The following is an 18,994-nucleotide window of genomic DNA, read 5'->3' on the forward strand; positions in this document are numbered from 1 at the left end:
TGACCTGGTTGCTACTGCACCCCTCACAACTCCTTTAGTCCTGTCCTTTTGGTGAGTCTCTAAAGGCTGGATCCTCACAGGAATGCCTATCTCCAGGGTAAGTTCTTGGCAGACCTTTTGTACATTTAGTGCCTGCTTTCTCAGATTGTTGGCCATCTTCTTTTGGCAGTGTCCCCATCCTTCTGGCTACACCAGGTCTCCCCTCATTGGTGGTAAGTTTTGGTCCTTCATCACATCAGTGTCTGCACTGGACTGTTTTGGTACCCCTGTGATGGAGTATTTCTGCGTACCAACAAATGATAACAATGCCTGAATCAGAAGAAACAGCCTTGTGTAACAGTCTCTGAGCTGTTTTTGCAGCTGATTCCACCTTACCATTACTCCTATGGTATGCTTGGAAGGAGGTGTGGTGGTCAAACTCCCTTGCTCTTGCTCACATTGCAAAAATGTGTTCAACTTTCCACGTTCCTTGTTGTCATAGGCTGGGGCACTTCTTTTACCCCCTCATGCAGTCTCCCACCGGAAATGCATTTCACTGTGGGTATAGAACAGTTTTCGTTCTGCTTTGGGGAGCTCTTAGACTGCTGTGAGGCTTGAGGCAGTGGTGAGCCCTTGTGTGGTGCTGACCTCTCTTCTCGTTCCCCAATAAGGTAAAATAATAATTTTACTTTCCTGCTATTGTTGTCCTATTGCATGACCAGCTCTGTGTACAGCTCTAAATCCTCCTTCAACTGGGGCCATCACTGGGCTGGATTTGTGTCTGCAAAATCCAGGGCTCTGTGGGGGCTTACTTAGCTTTCTCAAGGGCAGCAGATTGCAAACAGCTCAGCTGTTGCCACCATGTTTCATTTTGAAAGAGCAAAGCATTGCAAAGTTAAGCTGAACAAATGGAACTTTATTAAATGCTGTCCATTGCTCTGTCCACATGGCTGATTTGCTTCCAGCCTAACTCCCTGTATTCCCTATTTTTCTTGGTGCTCTCTTAATAACAGTCCCTCCAGGGAACATGAGCCCTCTGACTCCAGTTCCACTGATCAAGATGCAGTAGTGGCATCACCAGCTGGGGGTCTGTGTGCCATAGCAATGTATCACAGTGTCAGCATTGCACTTGGACCATAGGCTGGTCTAACTAGCTGAAGATGTGGGTCAGTTCCAGCAACTGAATTGAGTTAAAATGCTTCAACAGGATTTTTTTTCCAGATGACTACATCCTGAATTGTTGTGGCATTCATATTTCACTGTAATTTAAAAAAAAAAAAAAAAAGAATTTGCATTTTTTTAAAGATTCCAGTATATTACAAACAGTGTTTAGAATGTGTCTTCTAGATCTGAATTTAATTGCATAATGATTCCTGTCCTCTAACAGGCTTCTTAAAGAAGAAATACATGCAGATGTCACTTTTTGTGTTGGTCATACTCTATTCAGAGCACATAAAGCAGTGCTTTTAGCAAGAGTTCCAGACTTCTTCTTATACTGTACCGGAAAACAATTAACTAATCTGAAAGACCATGAAACTTTTAATCTGGATAACTTCGAGCCCTCAGAATTTAAAACATTTCTGCAGTAAGTTTTTCATTATCTTATCATTTTTATATATATATTTTGTATTTCACTGTCTAAAAATTAAAATGGACTTGTAGTCAGTGTTTTTTGTGTATGTTCTGTAGTGTCGGGGAGAGAATCTGTTCAACAAAACTTTAAGTTTTGCTTAAAGTTACTGGATCTGATAGTGTTCCAATTAGCATCAATGGGAGTTTTACCACAGATGTCAATAGTAGCAAGACTGGATCCTTAGTTTAGGGGAAAGGAGATTGGGGCAAGAGAATATTTAGTACTATATCTTAAGCAATTAATCCACCCATGCCTACTCACACCGATTAGCCCATTCTTGGATGATACAGCTTGGAGGACAGAATTGTAGTTTTGAAATAAATTTTTTGTTTTATGATTTCTGTTGTTGCTAAATACTGACATGGTTTATTGTGGCTGCTTAACACATCTGGTAAATATTAAGCCATAACAGAAATGGAAAGTAGTCAGCAAGTAGCAAATGAATGCCAGCATTATTCCTTGAATTACTTTATTAACCTGTTCATTTGTAAAGAAATAGGCCGCTTGTGCTGAATATCTGTGTTGTTTTATTATTGAAACATTTTATATTTTAAAGAGCTAGTAATAAAACTTTCAAACTGTAAATTTTCAAACATCTACAGATCTTAGAAAGACAAGAGGGTGATGTAATATCTTTTATTGGACCAACTCTGTTGATGAAAGATCTTGTCAAAGGACTTGCTCTCACATCAGTATGGCAACATGGAAAAAATGATATATAGCGTCCATTAAAGAGGTCATTAAAGGTGAAAATATTGAAAGTCCTCTGTATGATATTAAGGCTAGTGGCTGACTCACTGAATTTAATATTAGGCTGCCACCATTAAGGTCCTAATGACCTAAATTTCTTTTTTTGAGATGACTGTAACTTATGTGGTGGAAGTATGGGCAGATGGTTGAAAACAGATATAGTATGGAAGCAGTAGATTCTTTTTAAAAATCCAGAAGATATTGCTTAAAACATGGTATTCAGTTTCCTACTGAGATGTTAACAGTAGTGTCTTCAAAATAATATAAAACATGGAACTTTTGGTGTTAACAACACTTTTAAATGACAACTTCTATTGAGAGTGTAGTTAAAAAAAAAAAAACATTACTCAGTGAGATACTGCACATAGCATCATACCAATAGCAGCGTATATTAGTGGTCGTGTAGTAGGTTCTTATACTGAACCAGTGCCACAGGACATAACTTCCCACATCTTTTAATTAAACATTTGGATTTACTCCTCTGTTTCTTGAATGGTAAGCATCATATACCTACAATTCATAGCTCTGTATCACTTATTTTCAATTAACTTGTGTTCATTGGAAAGCAAGTAAAAGTCCCTAGGGTCCAGCAGGCTCTCCAAGGAAAAATATGTGCTAGTCTTACAAAACAACTTGAGTTTCAAAACACTATGTCTAAATATAAACCTTAATCTTTTTAAATGCCCGTCTCTATGTATTCTAGATTATGTATAAATGCATCTGTGGGGTTGGGGGTTCCCACCTCTGCCTTAGTGCTGAAGGATTAAATGATTATCAATATGTACATCCTCCTAATCTTCCATCTTCTCAAAAGTCTAGAAAAACAGATGGCCTTTTAAAAAGCCCTAAAGGTCTACAGCCTTGAACTTTATTGGACCAAGTGAGGGAAGCAAACTTCAGAGTTGAGTGGCTCCTCACTGAGAACAGCATTCTAGCAGCCCTCTCTCAGGTAAAGACGAAATGTGTCAGGTTGTGTGCCTCCACTAATCTCGGTGGCAGAGGTATCCCATGGGGAAGAGATGGTCTTTCTGTTAGCCAGGACCCAAATCGGTTAGACCTGTATAAGTCAGAAACAATACCTTGAATTACACCCAGAAATTAAATGGTGTAGGTCTTGGAGCACAGATGTAATGTGGTCACTGCATGAAGCTCTAGTAAGCAAGGCAAGGGGGCACTGTGTTCTATATTAGATAAAGTTCTGGATTGTCCTCCAGTGTAGCACCATGTAGAGTGCGTTTACTCTGAAGTAACAAATATATGGATAGCTGTAGTAAAGCTTGCATCTGAAAAAGACTGAAGTCTCCTGAAATAAGCACTTTTGGCCACTGATGCAGCCTGAATTTCTAGAAACATCTAAGGACCCTCAGTTGCAATCATGTGTGATAAGTAGTAGGATGTCCCCCAACAAAGGGAACTGACCCAGCCTTCCCATACTATCACCAATGTCCTCTTCCAAACTAGAAATGTTATGCTCAATCTTGTCTGGACTGAGTCTCACCCAGATATACTTCAGATCCATAATCTCACTTCAGCACAGTCACTCAGCTGCTCTGAATAGGGCAGATGAGCTGGAGAAATAAAGCTGGGTGTAATTTGCATACTGAAGACACTGCAGCTAGAGTGACCAGACAGCAACTGTGAAAAATCAGGACAGGGGGTAATAGGCACCTATACAAGACAAAGCTCCAAATATCGGGACTGTCCCTATAAAATTGGGACACTTGGTCAACCTAACTGCAGCTCATAGATTCATATATTCTAGGACTGGAAGGGACCTTGAGAGGTCATCGAGTCCAGTCCCCTGCCCGCATGGCAGGACCAAATACTGTCTAGACCATCCCTGATAGACATTTATCTAACCTACTCTTAAATATCTCCAGAGATGGAGATTCCACAACCTCCCTAGGCAATTTATTCCAGTGTTTAACCACCCTGACAGTTAGGAACTTTTTCCTAATGTCCAACCTAGACCTCCCTTGCTGCAGTTTAAGCCCATTGCTTCTTGTTCTATCCTTAGCCTCTAAGGTGAACAAGTTTTCTCCCTCCTCCTTATGACACCCTTTTAGATACCTGAAAACTGCTATCATGTCCCCTCTCAGTCTTCTCTTTTCCAAACTAAACAAACCCAATTCTTTCAGTCTTCCTTCATAGGTCATGTTCTCAAGACCTTTAATCATTCTTGTTGCTCTTCTCTGGACCCTTTCCAATTTCTCCACATCTTTCTTGAAATGCGGTGCCCAGAACTGGACACAATACTAACCAGAGTAGAGCAGAAGAATGACTTCTCGTGTCTTGCTCACAACACACCTGTTAATACATCCCAGAATCATGTTTGCTTTTTTTGCAACAGCATCACACTGTTGACTCATATTTAGCTTGTGGTCCACTATAACCCCTAGATCCCTTTCTGCCGTACCCCTTCCTAGACAGTCTCTTCCCATTCTGTATGTGTGAAACTGATTTTTTTCTTCCTAAGTGGAGCACTTTGCATTTGTCTTTGTTAAACTTCATCCTGTTTAACTCAGACCATTTCTCCAATTTGTCCAGATCATTTTGAATTATGACCCTGTCCTCCAAAGCAGTTGCAATCCCTCCCAGTTTGGTATCATCCGCAAACTTAATAAGCGTACTTTCTATGCCAATATCTAAGTCGTTAATGAAGATATTGAACATATAACCTCAATAATCCTCCTAATGGCTTTGTGTACATTATGAGCAGGAAGGATGACCAGGTGAATTCCACTTGAGAGAAACATTTAAACAGATGAGCAGTTGCCCAGTACTACCCTGGGTGTCATTCAATTGTCTCCTTATCTACAGCTGCTAAAGTCTGCCAGGAACAGGTCTCTGTCACGAGGACATCCTCAACTGATGCAGCCATTCCATTCTCTGTACTTAGGTACAGAGTAAGGCTCAAGAAGACTTGAGGAATCCAGATAATTCTGGAGCTGTCTTGCTACAGGCCTCTGTGCCTTCTCTAAGAAGGCAATACTTGGATAGGTCAATAATTGGAGAACAAGCATGTCAGTGTTAAGAAATAATTTCTTCAGCCAGGGTCTTTCACTTTCTTTCTTAAGAGAAGACTGTCGCAGACCATCAGTATTCTATATTCTCCATATGCCACAGTAACTGGTGAAAGACCGATTGAATATTTTATTGCTCTTGATGAGGTAAAGGGTAGAAACTAAGGGTACGTCTTCACTTACATCCGGGTCCGGATGTAAGCAATCGATTTTCTGAGTTCGATTTATCGCGTCTGGTTAAGACGCGATAAATCGATCCCGGAAGTGCCCCGGATCGATCCCGGAAGTGCTCGCCTTCGACGCTGGTACTCCAGCTCGGCGAGCGGAGTACGCAGCATCGACGGGGGAGCCTTCCTGCCGCGTCTGGACCGCGGTAACTTCGGACTAAGGTACTTCGAATTCAGCTACGTTATTAACGTAGCTGAATTTGCGTACCTTAGTCCGAAGTGGGGGGGTTAGTGTAGACCAGCCCATAGTCATGTAAAATTCATAATTCAGTGTTTAGATGACAGGATTTTTTGGTTGGGGTAGATGCTGCTGTCATTAAACAAAACCTGTGTGAGTGAGGGAACTGTATATAAGCCTCAATACTGTAAGGGGGGAAAAGCACTTTTGTAGATACTTTCCCTTGCAGACTTGGAACCTAGTTTTATTAATTTTATTCCTTAACCATCAAGGAACTGTATGGATAATTCTGATCAAAGAAGTTTTTCTCTATTTAGACATCACAAATGCAAACCATAACATGTTGACTCATAAGGACATATTTACAGCAGCTATGTTTCACTTTTCAGGGCAGAGCTGGGGAGGTGAAAATGCAGAATAGGGAGAATGGGTGACTATGTATTCGTGTTATTAAATGCTTTGGTTTATATTTTTGCCCTTGAATATGAATACTGTGTGTGTACACCTACATATCTATATTTAAAGTGGGTTGGGCTGGTAGCCTATTAAGGTTGCTGACACTTGCCATTATAAGACCCTGTTTTCAGTTGCTTATAACAATTACAAACTTTAACTGCTTGGGCTGAAATTTTCTATGCTGGGTGTCTGCCTCAGGCTGAAGGGTTTTTTTGTTTTGTTTTTAAACTTAAGCCAAAATAGTCCAACTGTTTCTGTGAACGAGGCTAGGGAAAAATACATTGTTTTGTCCATGTTAAAATATTCCTGGCAACCTTCTTCTTTTTTTTTTTTTGAGATGCTTTGGCTTCCCCCATGCTTTCGAGTAGGGGCTTGAACTTTGGCAGGGGCCTGACCTTTGTGTTAGGGATGTGCCTTTTGCCATCCCCATGAAAATCTGCATAAATAAGTCTTTGGAAAATCTCACTTTGCACATGCTCCATTGAGACTTGCTGGAACATTGCAGCTAAAATCTCTGAAGACTCTGTCTACACTGGGCATGTTCCAGCCTGCAGCTGAACAGGATTTTCCCTGCAATTGCAGCTCTGGGTTGCTGTGGGCCAGAGCCAGGCACTGGAACTGAGAACGGGAAGGCTGTTTTTCTTGTGCTCTCAATGCCCCCCTGCAGGGTCCAGGCAGAGTGGAGGAGGAAGCTGCCTGATTTGAATGCAGAGGGGACAAGAGTTGGACCTGAGTGGGGGAATAGGAGAGTAGATTGAGACTGGGACTAGAGGCTGTTGGGGGTGGCGGGGCAAAGGGAAATTGGGACTAGGAGTAGAGAGTGTGGAGACAGAGACTGGCTGGGTCCAGACTCTGTGAACCAGTGAGGCAGAGGAAAGAGATGGGGACAGATCAGACAACGAGTTGAGCTGTAGAGAGGAGAATTGTGACTGGTTGGGCAAACAGATTAGGACCAGGACTGATGAGGTGGTGGGGTAGGAACAGGACACTGAGATGGGATGAGGAGGGAGACTGGGTCTGGGAGCCAGTGGGGGCAGAGTGGATTGGAGGTCAGGGTGGGGAGAGACAGATTGGACAAGGAACTGGGGAAAAGAGGAACTGGTACATGTTGGGAAAGGAGACAGGGACTAGTATGAGATGCCTGAGGAGTGATGACTGGTTAAATGAAGAGAATGGGACTAGGATGAGGAGCCGGGGGGGGGGGGGGGAGAAAAGGGAGGGGAACAGGCACAGATAAGAAGGGATGGGGCAGGAGGGGTCCTGTTTGGAGGGAATGGTCAGAAGAGTCTGTGCCCACTAGGTCATACTCCTCTGCAGAGCCTGGAATGGAACCTAAGATTCTTGAGTCTCATCATTCCTCTGCTGTCAGCAAATACCAGTGAAGCTCACTGGCAAAGTATCCCATCCTCCTTTAGTGCTTGTTCATGTAGTAGGTTGACCATGGCTCTGCATTGCTCAGGTGATGATGTTATTGCATCGCTGTAACGGTGCTTATGTTGCTGGGAGACAAATTATAGCATAGGTACATGTACAGTTAGGTTGGTGCAAGCTGACTTAGGTTGACCTTTCTTTGTAGTGTAGACCAGGCCTAAGTAGAAAAAACAGAATGGGCTGGAGCAGTGGAGGAGAGAGTGGCAAAATACAAAGTTGGCATTATAGGTCTCAGTTATGGATTTGGCTGAGTGGATTGCCTTCCTTAGAACAAGGAGAAATTGAGCAACATATGCATTACAATGGTCTAAAAATAATTAAGACTAAATCTGTCATCTGATATTGTTCAGAAGTGCTTTTCTATTACTTGTATGGTCCCAGAACCTCCCATGTTAACAAGCTTATCCTTGCAATAATCCTGTGAGACAGAAAATGTTTCCATTTTACATATGAGGAACTGAGACACAGAGAAACTGACTGTCTTGACAAATATGTCACAGGAAATCTGTCATAGAACTGAATTGAACACAGATCTCCTGAGACTTAGTACAATATCTTAACCGCAATAGTGCAGTTAATGTGAGAGAGTAGCACTAAAGCTACATTAGTGGATTAATAACAGATGTGATTACTTTTACATTACAGAAGTTTTCACTGCCAGTAGCACTGTGAAGTCTTTATATGTGACCAGTTAATCAGGTAGTCTTGGAATCTTTCCATTACTGTATCTTTTGCTTCTGTGGCTCTGAGCCTTTACCATTTTCTAATTGGATTCTCTTATCTCTAAAGCTTGTGAAAGGAAAGGGAATAAGGAATGTTATCAGTTTCAACAACTATATATAATTCTTCTGTGTTTTTGTTAATTTCTTCTCAGCATTGTGCCTGCTGTTAAAATCCTTTGTTTAAGAATGTCTTTTTCAGTGGCTCCACCAATTATTTTAACTCCATTTGTAAATAGTTATTACTCTTCCTTTTTTCATTATTAAATGTTTTCTTTTTAAGAAAAAGAAACTTAAATTCAGAATTTGTAATTTCAGGGGAAATAAGTTCCCCATCATCTATACCTAGTTGTATACCTAATAGGAAGCAACAATATAATTCAGAATCCTGTCTGTTTTAAGTCATTTCTAATGTGCCCATCACCTTAGTGCTTAGGGCCTGGTCTACACTAGAAAGTTGTACTAGCTTAGCTGCGTCAGTTAGAAGTATTACATTTTCCACACTTCTAACCACCTGACATAGCAATACTGGCAAAAGCCTTAGTGTCGACACAGTCCTTTTGCTGTTATTGCTTCTTCCATTGAGGGAGCAGTAAACACCTTCTAGCAGAGATGCAATTTATACCAATAAAAGAACTCTTGCTGGTATATCTATAACGGCAGACTCTTAAGTGTAGAAAAGGTAGGGTGACCAGATGTCCCGATTTTGGGGGCTTTTTCTTATATAGGCACCTATAACCCCTGTCCCGATTTTTTTTTTTTTTTTACACTTGCTATCTGGTCACCCTAAGAAAAAGCATATGTGCCACTTCAGAAGTGGTGCCCATCAACAACTCCATGTTTGTGTCCCTACCGCCACCTCAGACCCCAAATTAACAGATATGCAAAAGAAGTTAATTTTTTTTAAAGCGAACTTGACTAAGCAAACTCCAGACATGTCTTGTGTTGCTTTCTAATTTTCTTCTTTTATTTCATTTACTTTCTCAAACACACTCATTCTTATTTACCCTCAGCACCCTCCCACTTAATTGAAATACAAAGGTTTTTTTCTCAGCCTGGAAAGAAATTTTCCCTGTTCCTTTGGTGTTCTTCTTCATCCATTTATCTTTTATCCTTGTTCTATCTTTTCTCCCCTGCTCCCTCCTTTTTCCTCTCTTGGATTTCCCTTCCTTGCTTTTCTAGTGCTCATGTTCATTCAGGTGCTCTGTTGTTAGTTTATTAAATACCCAAGTTATACTGAGGCACCTAAAGGGAATTTAAAAACCTAGAATTGATAAATGATGAAAATTCTTAATATCAAGTTGTTAACATTGTGAACAAATGAATTCTTCTTGCCTGTTCGTATTACATTGAGTAATAACTTTTAGGGGCAGCAGGTTTGAATAATATTTGGTGGTGCCCAGAACGGGTCCAAGTCCCCCCCCCCCCCCCGCCCCCCTCCCCCCACCACACACACACACACCTGCCTTGTAAGCCGATATATATTTTTTAAAATAATGTAAAAATGTGAGGGCACTGGGGTGGGGCTGGGGAGGAGGGGTTTGGGGTGTGGGAGGGGGCTTAGGGCTAGGGCAGAGGGTTGGGGTGTGGGGGGATGAGGGATGTGGGAGTGGCTCAGGTAGAGGGTTAGGGTGCGGGGTGGGGCTGGGGATGAGGGGTTCACGGTGCAGGAGGGGCTCAGGGCTGGGGGAGAGGGTTGGGGTGGGGTGAGGGATCTGGCTGGGGGTGTGGGCTTTGGGGTGGGGTAGGGCCAGGAATGAGGAGTTTGGGGTGCAGGCAGGCTACCCCTGGCTGGGGCCAAAGAGGAGGACTCCCCCCAGCCCTCCCCACGCCGGCAGCAGCGAGCTCCGGGGCAGGGGTCCCCTTTTTCCCCCGGCCGCACACTCACCTCGCACCACTGTCACTGCACGTGCTCCTAGGACCCCTCTCAGGTCCAGAAAGCCCCCTCGACTCCCCTGGGGTGGGGGTGGGCTGCCATCACGTGTGTGCCTCCACCCCTGCTGCCACCCCTCACTGGAGGTGGGGGATGGGGCTGCCCCTTGCCCAGTGTGGGGCAGGAGCAGTGACTGTGGGCAGGGGAGCCCCCTGTGCTTGTGGAGGGTCGTGCCAGAAAAGGGAAGGGCCTATCCGTCCAAGGTGGAAGGGCAGGGGCTGGGTCAGCCTGCCCTGGCGCTAGTGGTTGGAGGGCACTAGGACACTGTGGCGGCAGTTGATGCTGGGAGCTGGCAGAGCAGAGCGCAGCAGGGAACTGCAGGGAGGAACCGCCTGCTGCCCAGGGTGCAGGGAGGGACGCTTGGGGGAGGCGTGTGGGGGCGGCAGGTGGTGCCGGGAGAGAGACCCGTCCCCGAACATTGGAATCAGGCCCCCGTATCCTGAATATTGCTATAGCCTGGACACTACAGGCCCATATAACTTGCCACCCCTGATAACTTTGTAGTACGCAAGGAAGAAACCTTTTTCTATCATATGCACTTTGAACACAAAATGATAAATACTGCCCTGTGTTTTTTGCCCTATGATCTTGCTGCTTCATATCATTTCAGCATGACTTTATTGCCATACTATTTTGGTATTCATTCATATTTTACAATAAAAAAAGATAGGTTTGTTGAGCCTAGAAAGGAGAGCTTAGAAAGAACTAGACTGATGTATTCTAGATACATGAAGTTCCTCTTCCCCCTTCCTTAAGCCTCATTCGTGAAATATAGGTACCAAGAGACACTGACATTGAAGTTAACAAGCAATACATTTAGATCAAATACAAGGAAACTCTATTGACACTGTGATACTTCCTGCCATGGGTGTTTGAATCAGATACTGACGCTAGATGTTAAAGATATGGACCAGTGGTTTAATTTTTCTATGGCAAATGTTATGTTCTTATGGTTCTTCATCAGCCAGTAGAAGGGCACAAAATCTAGTACATTAATTGCAGGCAGCAATTCTCTCTGAAATGAAACTTCTGCCCTCCCATCATGGGCTATAGTTAGCTAATCTTTTAAGTACTGTATCAGAGGGGTAGCCGTGTTAGTCTGGATCTGTAAAAAGCAACAGAGGGTCCTGTGGCACCTTTAAGACTAACAGATGTATTGGAGCATAAGCTTTTGTGGGTGAACGCATGCGTCTGACGAAGTGGGTATTCACCCATGAAAGCTTATGCTGCAATACATCTGTTAGTCTTAAAGGTGCCACAGGACTCTCTGTTGCTTTTAAGTACTGTAGTCCTAGGACAACCTGTTCTTTTGTAAAATCATCAGGCTCTAGCTACTGCTACTAACTTTGAGAGATTGCCCTATAGCATCATTCAGATTTCATGATCTTTCATCTACTCATATTGTACACACACCTCTTGAACTCACTGTTCATGCCTTTCCTAATCTTCCGTGTGCAGAGGAAAAAATAAAACAACCAGAAGGTGGAGTGTGTGTCAAAACTACAGGCGATTAGAATGATATTACAGAAGATGACAATTAGCTCTATTTTTGGATCTAGCTAACGTAGCCTTATGCTGCACACATTTTTGAAAGGTAGTTGTAGCAAATATGGCACATCCAGAACTGCTTGTGGAAACTTGGACTTAAGAACTGAATATTTTAAAATAGCAGAAGTCCTAACTGTCAATACCAGTTGAATACATTTTGGATTATAAATAAATTGTAATACTACTTTAACAGAATTCCCATTTTCACAGTCATCTTGGAGAACTTGTGCATAAGATGACTTTATTACTTAATTGCATATAACTTAATGACCATCAGCCGCTAATAGGTTATTCTGAGAAAGAGGCATATCTGTTTTTAAACAAAATAAATCCTCCATTGATGTCCTTGTAATATTCTCAAAGCCAATGCTTTAGAGATTCTGTTCATGTAGGTTTTTGTATTTCTCTTTCTGATGGTGATAGTTAACAATCCAGGCTATTCTAGGAGAGAGAGAATAATGTATATTGTTGGACCAGTTTGAGGAGACAGGAAAAGGAAATGGGTTATAAGGAACACTGGGAGGTGGTGAGTCCCTCCTATTCTGCGCCCCCCCCCCTCCCCCCAGCATATATTCAGCTACTTATCGAAGAGAGGTGCATCTTTTTGAATATTATAAATTCAAGTTACCCAAATATTAACTTGACGTTTACCATGCACAAGGGATTCTCTGAGGCTCTTGCACTTCAGCAGTATTTCTGCTTCAGTGCTGATCTTTTTCTCACTATTAGGATTGTACTGTGTTATGAACTGAGATAAGGAATGTGCAGTGCAGTACTAACTCATGTGGTGGGTTATCACAACAGTGCTGCATGCTGTTGTATATTGTTTCTAGTTTGTTTATTTGGCATGCGAACAGCCTAATCCTCTTGTTGTTAGAGTAGTACAAGTTACTGTTATATATACAAAAAGAGAATCTGCATGGGTCTCAACTGCTGTTTACTAACCTATTTGACTGCAAAAGAAATTATGCAGAGGCCATATTCTCCATAAGGTACAATAATTCAGAGGATCCCATGCAAATGGAGACTACAGATTACTTAGGGTGTGATTAAGCAGTCTGTCTGCTTTGTCTTTTACAGTAAATGCTGATAATGATTATTTTTCTTTCTCTTTATAACCTCCTTTTTTCTCCCTCCCCCCCCCCCCTTGCTTTTGTACTCTCAATAGTTGTTTCAGAATGGCTAATGGTCACTTTTCTCAATACTGTGAGATTATAAAATTATGAACTTTGTGTGTATTTTATATTTAATCATTGTCAAAATGTTATAAAAACACAAGTGGAAAAGATCCTAAAATTAATTTGAATCTTCTGATATTATTGCTGAAAACATCCCCCAAACCTTGGAAGGTTTATCTTCCAAAATAGCAACAAACAAAATTAACAAACCTACTGCTTTATGAATATGCAGTTTATAAACTTTGAAAGAGGCAATCTACCTCACTCCATTTTTATTGAATTATGGAAGTCAAACCACTATGTAGACTGTGTTAATTGAACAATGGGGAAAAAATGAGAAATTAAATTGTCTAACATAAGAGGAAAAAATCATCTTATTTTGACATGAAGTATAATATGTGTTAAACTACAGTATCTTCTCAGAAGAGCAAGTTTAACTGAGCTCTACATTAAAGAAGGGGAGAAATGCGAGAGGCTGTATGGAGCTCCAGCTTCGGGTTACTGCGAAGTGTCCAACAGAAAAACTTGTGTTTTTTCTCAATGAAAACAAACTTTTAAAATAAACAGCTTCTGAAAATGAGTGTAAATACCTTAAATGACAAGTGTGAACAGAATGCCAAGCTTTGTAAAATAATAACATTTCTATTCGTTAGGAATTGCTTTTTTGCATGTAGGTTGATCTACAAGGAAAACATTTAGTCTGCTTCTCTTCCTTGCTAGAACTGTCTGTCTTATATGTTTACTTCATAAAAGAGAAACATTATATGGATATAAACATTTGCAAAGGACGGAGTGTAATAGAAATTTGATGATAAAGCTTCGCATTTACTCATTTGTATTTGAAATACTCCCGATTTTGGTAGTGACAGTTGAGGACTGAGCAGTATACATGTGCAGTTAAGATTTTGTTTGGGAAAATTCAATGAACCAATGGATTGTCGCAAAGATACTATAAGGAATCCATAGGTTTGTAATAAAAATATCCGAGATGGACAGAAATCTTTCACTGGGAAAGTGCACTAGTGGTTGCTTGAGGGCCAGATCTTGCTCCCACTGAAATGAATGGTATAATTCCCACTGATTTCATTGAGAACTGAACTCTGACGAAAGTAAGGAATAGAAGCAGCTGATGCCTCATTGTGTCTGGTGAGAAGGAATTTGAAGAACACTTGTCTTAAGGAGTCAGACCATCCTCTGAGCTGCAAGCACTGGCCAGTGGCTCCTTTTAGTGTAACAGGGTCTAAGGGACACAGCAAATCATAAGATTGCTTTTGGTTGGCAGCTGGATCACCTGGTCATGTATGAGTTGAGTCTAATCCACACTAGAAGAGGTTTGCTGGTGTAGCTGTTTCTGCAAACTTCCTAGTGTAGATTCAGCCTATGCTAGCAAAAAAAAGTGCTTTTGCTGGTTTAACTTACACTGGGTCACCAAGTGAAATAAACTATACTGCAAAAAAGCACTTTTATGTTTGTATAACCACATCTACACTAGGACTTTTACTGGCATAGAAACGACTTTAAAAAAAAAAAAAAAAATCTCACCCTTCACTGATGTTACTATACTGGTAAAAGTTAAGTGTAGAGCTGGCCTTCATCTTAGCATAGTCATAACTCAGAAGGTTTAATGTGTTGCAGTAGGTGTAAACATGAAGCATTCTGGAGCGGTTATGGACAGCATTTCAATATCAATATAACTACTTTCTGGAGCAGTGGGAGTCATAAGTTCTGTTTTTGCTATTCACAGTCCCTAGTGAAAACCATAGTGCACAAGACTGTAAAACTTGTAAATAAAGCAAATAGGATCTATATTGTGTCTGTGTCCACTTATTTTGTCTCCCAAGAAAATAATCGACTTCTGGGATCCAAACCTTTGTGGCCACTTAGAAGTTGTGACAGTATCTTTTCCAGTGTGTCAGTATTTCACTGTCACGGCAAAGTGGTAGAAAGCATCCACTTCACAGCAGAAGTATCCTTTACAGATACGTTGTAGATTTGTGTTCCAATAGCTTCTTGCTGTTCATATACTTTACAAATAAATGAAATATGCTTACTTTGACTTATCTGTTTATTTAAATACATTATTTATCCAGAAACCTGAATTTAAAATAGAATTAACTGTCTTCTGAAAGTACTATTCTGCCTAAATTAAGCCTCAGACACATTTTTTACGACTTTCAAGTTTGGTTTTGTAAACACATTAGATAGCCTGCTGCAGCTTCCTGCTCGGCCTTTTGAGGTTTCAAACATTGAGCCTATTGAACAAAGGGAAGTGAAACGGCGGTGAAGAACTCTAGGACCACGAATGTCTGAGGATTCTTATGTCATTCATTGATTCTTTCACACAAAGAGTGGATTTGAATTGGTGCTGTTGGCTTCCCCACCTGCATACCATTTTCTGGCAATGGCATAGTTGTAACTTCATGCAAGAGAAGACAGAAGTTGTTTAGAAGAGCTCATAGGCACAAATTAAAACATTCGCCTCACCCATTCTAAGTTCGCTATTGCCGCAATAGAGGAGTACATCATCTGTGGAGTGAACTGAATAAGAGAGAAATGTATACTTGCTGCTCTCCAAAAACTAAGTTATTCAGTATAATGTTTCTCAGAAACACGAGTGATACAGCTCAGTTCAGTATCCAACAATCTAGGCTTGGGCATTTATCAAGAAATCTTATTCTTGTTAGTGAGGGTCATAATCTCAAAATTAATGCAATCAAAAAATCACAGTTTTAATTATATTCTACCTGTTTCCTAATCGCAAGAAAACCAGACAAACTGAGGCATATGTGTGACCTATAAAACATAGACTAATTCTCTTAAAAGACAAAGTGCAACCCTTGAACTGAGTAACTTAAAACAACAACCAACCCAAAACCTCTGCCCATGCAGGGCCAGGAACTGACTTCTTTCTCATTTACACTAAGGTATTTTTATTAATTTCCGTAGAATCACTCCTGGTGCTCATTTAGTGTAAGAACCAAATGGGGCCCTTTGTGCTGGAAGATGTAATATATCTGTGGCGTGTTCTACATTATACAGTTAGGTCAACCATAAGCTACCTTACTTCCACAGGCTAGGTCAATGATCTTCACTTAAAATTGGCTCCTGCCGACATAAGTGCCTCCCTATGCCAATTTAGTAAAATCATCTCCCCAAGTGGTGTAGAGCCCTAGTTGATGTAATTAGGGTGACATAGTGTCAGTGTGTGTTGCTTACGGCGACTGTTACTGGCTTTCAGGAGCCTTCCCACAGTGCCCCTCGCTGACAATACAGTCATATAAGTGCTCCTAGTGAGGACGTGCATTGCCAACACATAGAGCCAAGTGGGAACATGCACACAAATGATTTAATAAGTGCGGTGGCAACATAATTTTGTAGTGTAGACATGGCCTACATTTAAAAAGTGCAGTACCAATTAGTTTATCACTATTATTCTGTCTCTTATGGCCTACAGCAAGTATTTTAGGGGTGGGACAAAGTCATTGCCATTTCATTGTACTTTTGCTTGAGATCTTGTCAGCCCTTCAAGTGATTATCAAGATTTTAGTTGTCAACATAGCGTAGCTCAGGGAAGAAGAACTTCATATCCTCCTTAATTTAGATGACTGACTGTTAAAAGCAGATGGTATTTCACAGGCAGAAGTCGCTACACAAATATTTCAGATTTTCTGGGAGTATATGATTTCTAATAAACATATACAAGTTTCATCTGACTCCAACCCACAGTTCAAAATTTCTGGAGGTCATTTTCAGATCAGATTTAGAGTGTTTGTGCCACCAAGGAGAATGCACGTTCTTTAACACACTATCAATCAATGCATCAACAATGTGCTTTTGAGATGGGTTGGGTTTTTTTATTTTATTTTATTTTATTTTTAGAACCTTCCCAAAGGATTTAGCCTTTGTGACCTGGCTAATGGAAGGAAATGCTTCTTCAGGATGAGTTTAAATTAATTAAAAAAACAAAAAAAAAAAACCCTGACTTAACAGAAACCTGATCATATGTCACTTTTGTTTACATTGGTGCTTCAAAATAATTCCTTTCCTTAATATTTGAGGTATTACACCTACTTTTCCCTCACAGTGCATCTGATCAGTCATCTATGTTATCTACCTGTGTATCTCCAATTCAAGTAACTTGTGCTACACGAACCTTCCAGGAAATCATTTTGACCACAATGAGCATTATGCAGCCCACACTCTTAGACAAGCACCCTCAAAGAACAGAAAGCAAAGTACTGTTTAATGGTCTTAAGAGCTGGCAAATTGAGAGAACTGGTTGATTATTAATAATGTGTGGAACTCTGAGGATTGGTCAACCTCAAAGTTCTGCCTTTAATAATGCTTAAACATGAGGTAAATCAGCCAAAAGTATGGCCTACTATACTGTAGTGTTTCAAAACAAGCTATTACACAGTTGCTGTGTTTGGCTGAATTGGGACAGGAAAGATTTCCAGTCAGAGCATGGAAATTCACTATCAGGAACCAGTTTTTTTTCCTCTTTGTTGCACAGAAGAAATATTGGAATTCTTTGACAGCTGTATTAAGAAGATGAATCAACCGTGTCACTGGTAAAGGATGTGCAGCATAAGGGCCTTGACTACCCATTTACCTACTGACTAGACTAAGGAACAATACATCTCTCATCTGAACAGAAAAGGTTTTGTTAATTTGACAGTTTGTACAAAGCAGTTCAGATAACACACTGCATATCTGATTCTTTTTCAGATGTGCATCTTTTGAATAAAGGATTTTACAAAGGTATCTTTGCTGTAGTGGGACTTGGAAAGATCCTGGAGTGCATAAGAAAAATGATTAGTGGTTTGGTGTCCTCTTACACAGCACAAGAGATTGGAAACAGTAGGCTTTCCCCTCCTGAACAGAACAGCTAAAGGGACTGAGATAGTCAAAATTTGTGAAAGATATAGTGAAAACCGATTAGTCCCTGCAAGTAATCTAGGAACCAAGAGGACCCTCCATGATACTAGAGGGCAATAAATCTAGATCCTATACAAAGAAATGCTCTGATGAGGTACATAGCCAGTCTATTTAAAATCCAGTCACAGCAGCCAAGAATTTAAAACTGGCTAAACTGACTAACTTTGTAACTCTGTATGGGAAGAAAATGTGAGTTATTGTATTGCATTCTTCAGGGTGTGCGGTGTTTATCTTCAGGGTGCATGAATGAATTATTTTAGTCCTAATACATCTGATCATTTGGGCAATGTATCTGGGGATATGTGTTTGCAATTGCTGTAGGCAGGATGCTAAAATAATGGCCTCGTATGGTTTAGCAATTACTCTTTCAATTAATTTCTCCTCTTTTGTACATTATATTTGTACTTCCCATGTATGTCACTGGTGAGTAAATGAATAATGTTTCAGTGTAAATCTAGGAAAACTATAACTGTCAACACATCATAATAAGGAAAGAGTTGCAGTTTTGATGATTTCCTTTGTACTATAAGCCTAATTGAGGCCCCTCTCTAAGATTTCCCTCCACCTTTCAATTTCAAAATTGGTGAGTCTGACTAGTGCGCAATATTCTTTGTTCAAATAACCTTGAAATTTGATTAAATCTGTTTAAGATACAGGAGAGAAGAATTTTCAAACTGTGCTGATTAATGTTTTTTATTGTTTGCCAAATCCTAGCTGCAAATTTTTTTTAACATAACTTTATATGAGGCTTATTTGGAAAGCTGTTGGATAGATGTAGTCACAGAATCATACTTCAGATGTAGAAAAGTAAATTTCTTAGAATGACATCATGGAATCCAACAAAATTCCAAAAGATCATTGGGGTTCTGCTCTTTGGAGCTCCTAAACTGTACTGAAACAGAGCCCTTGATCCACAGCTGTAGATATTAGGATCTGGATAGCACAGTGTGCTGGGGAGATATATGGAGGTTAAAGACCTTAACTTCTTGTAGAGGTGCAAG

The 18,994-nt window shown here is 40.7% G+C and overlaps 1 protein-coding gene across 1 annotated transcript in view; it reads left to right on the forward strand.

Moving 5' to 3' along the window:
* The window catches only part of BTBD8 (BTB domain containing 8), a 65,247-nt gene that overhangs the window by 1,275 nt on the left and 44,978 nt on the right, over positions 1-18,994 (forward strand). Inside the window, exon 2 of the mRNA XM_065409854.1 lies at positions 1,367-1,564. Within this exon, the coding sequence (XP_065265926.1) occupies positions 1,367-1,564 (198 nt within the window). The remainder of the gene's footprint in view (positions 1-1,366; positions 1,565-18,994) is intronic.

This window comes from Emys orbicularis, chromosome 8, assembly GCF_028017835.1.
Source record: "Emys orbicularis isolate rEmyOrb1 chromosome 8, rEmyOrb1.hap1, whole genome shotgun sequence".
Lineage (NCBI taxonomy): Eukaryota > Metazoa > Chordata > Testudines > Emydidae > Emys > Emys orbicularis.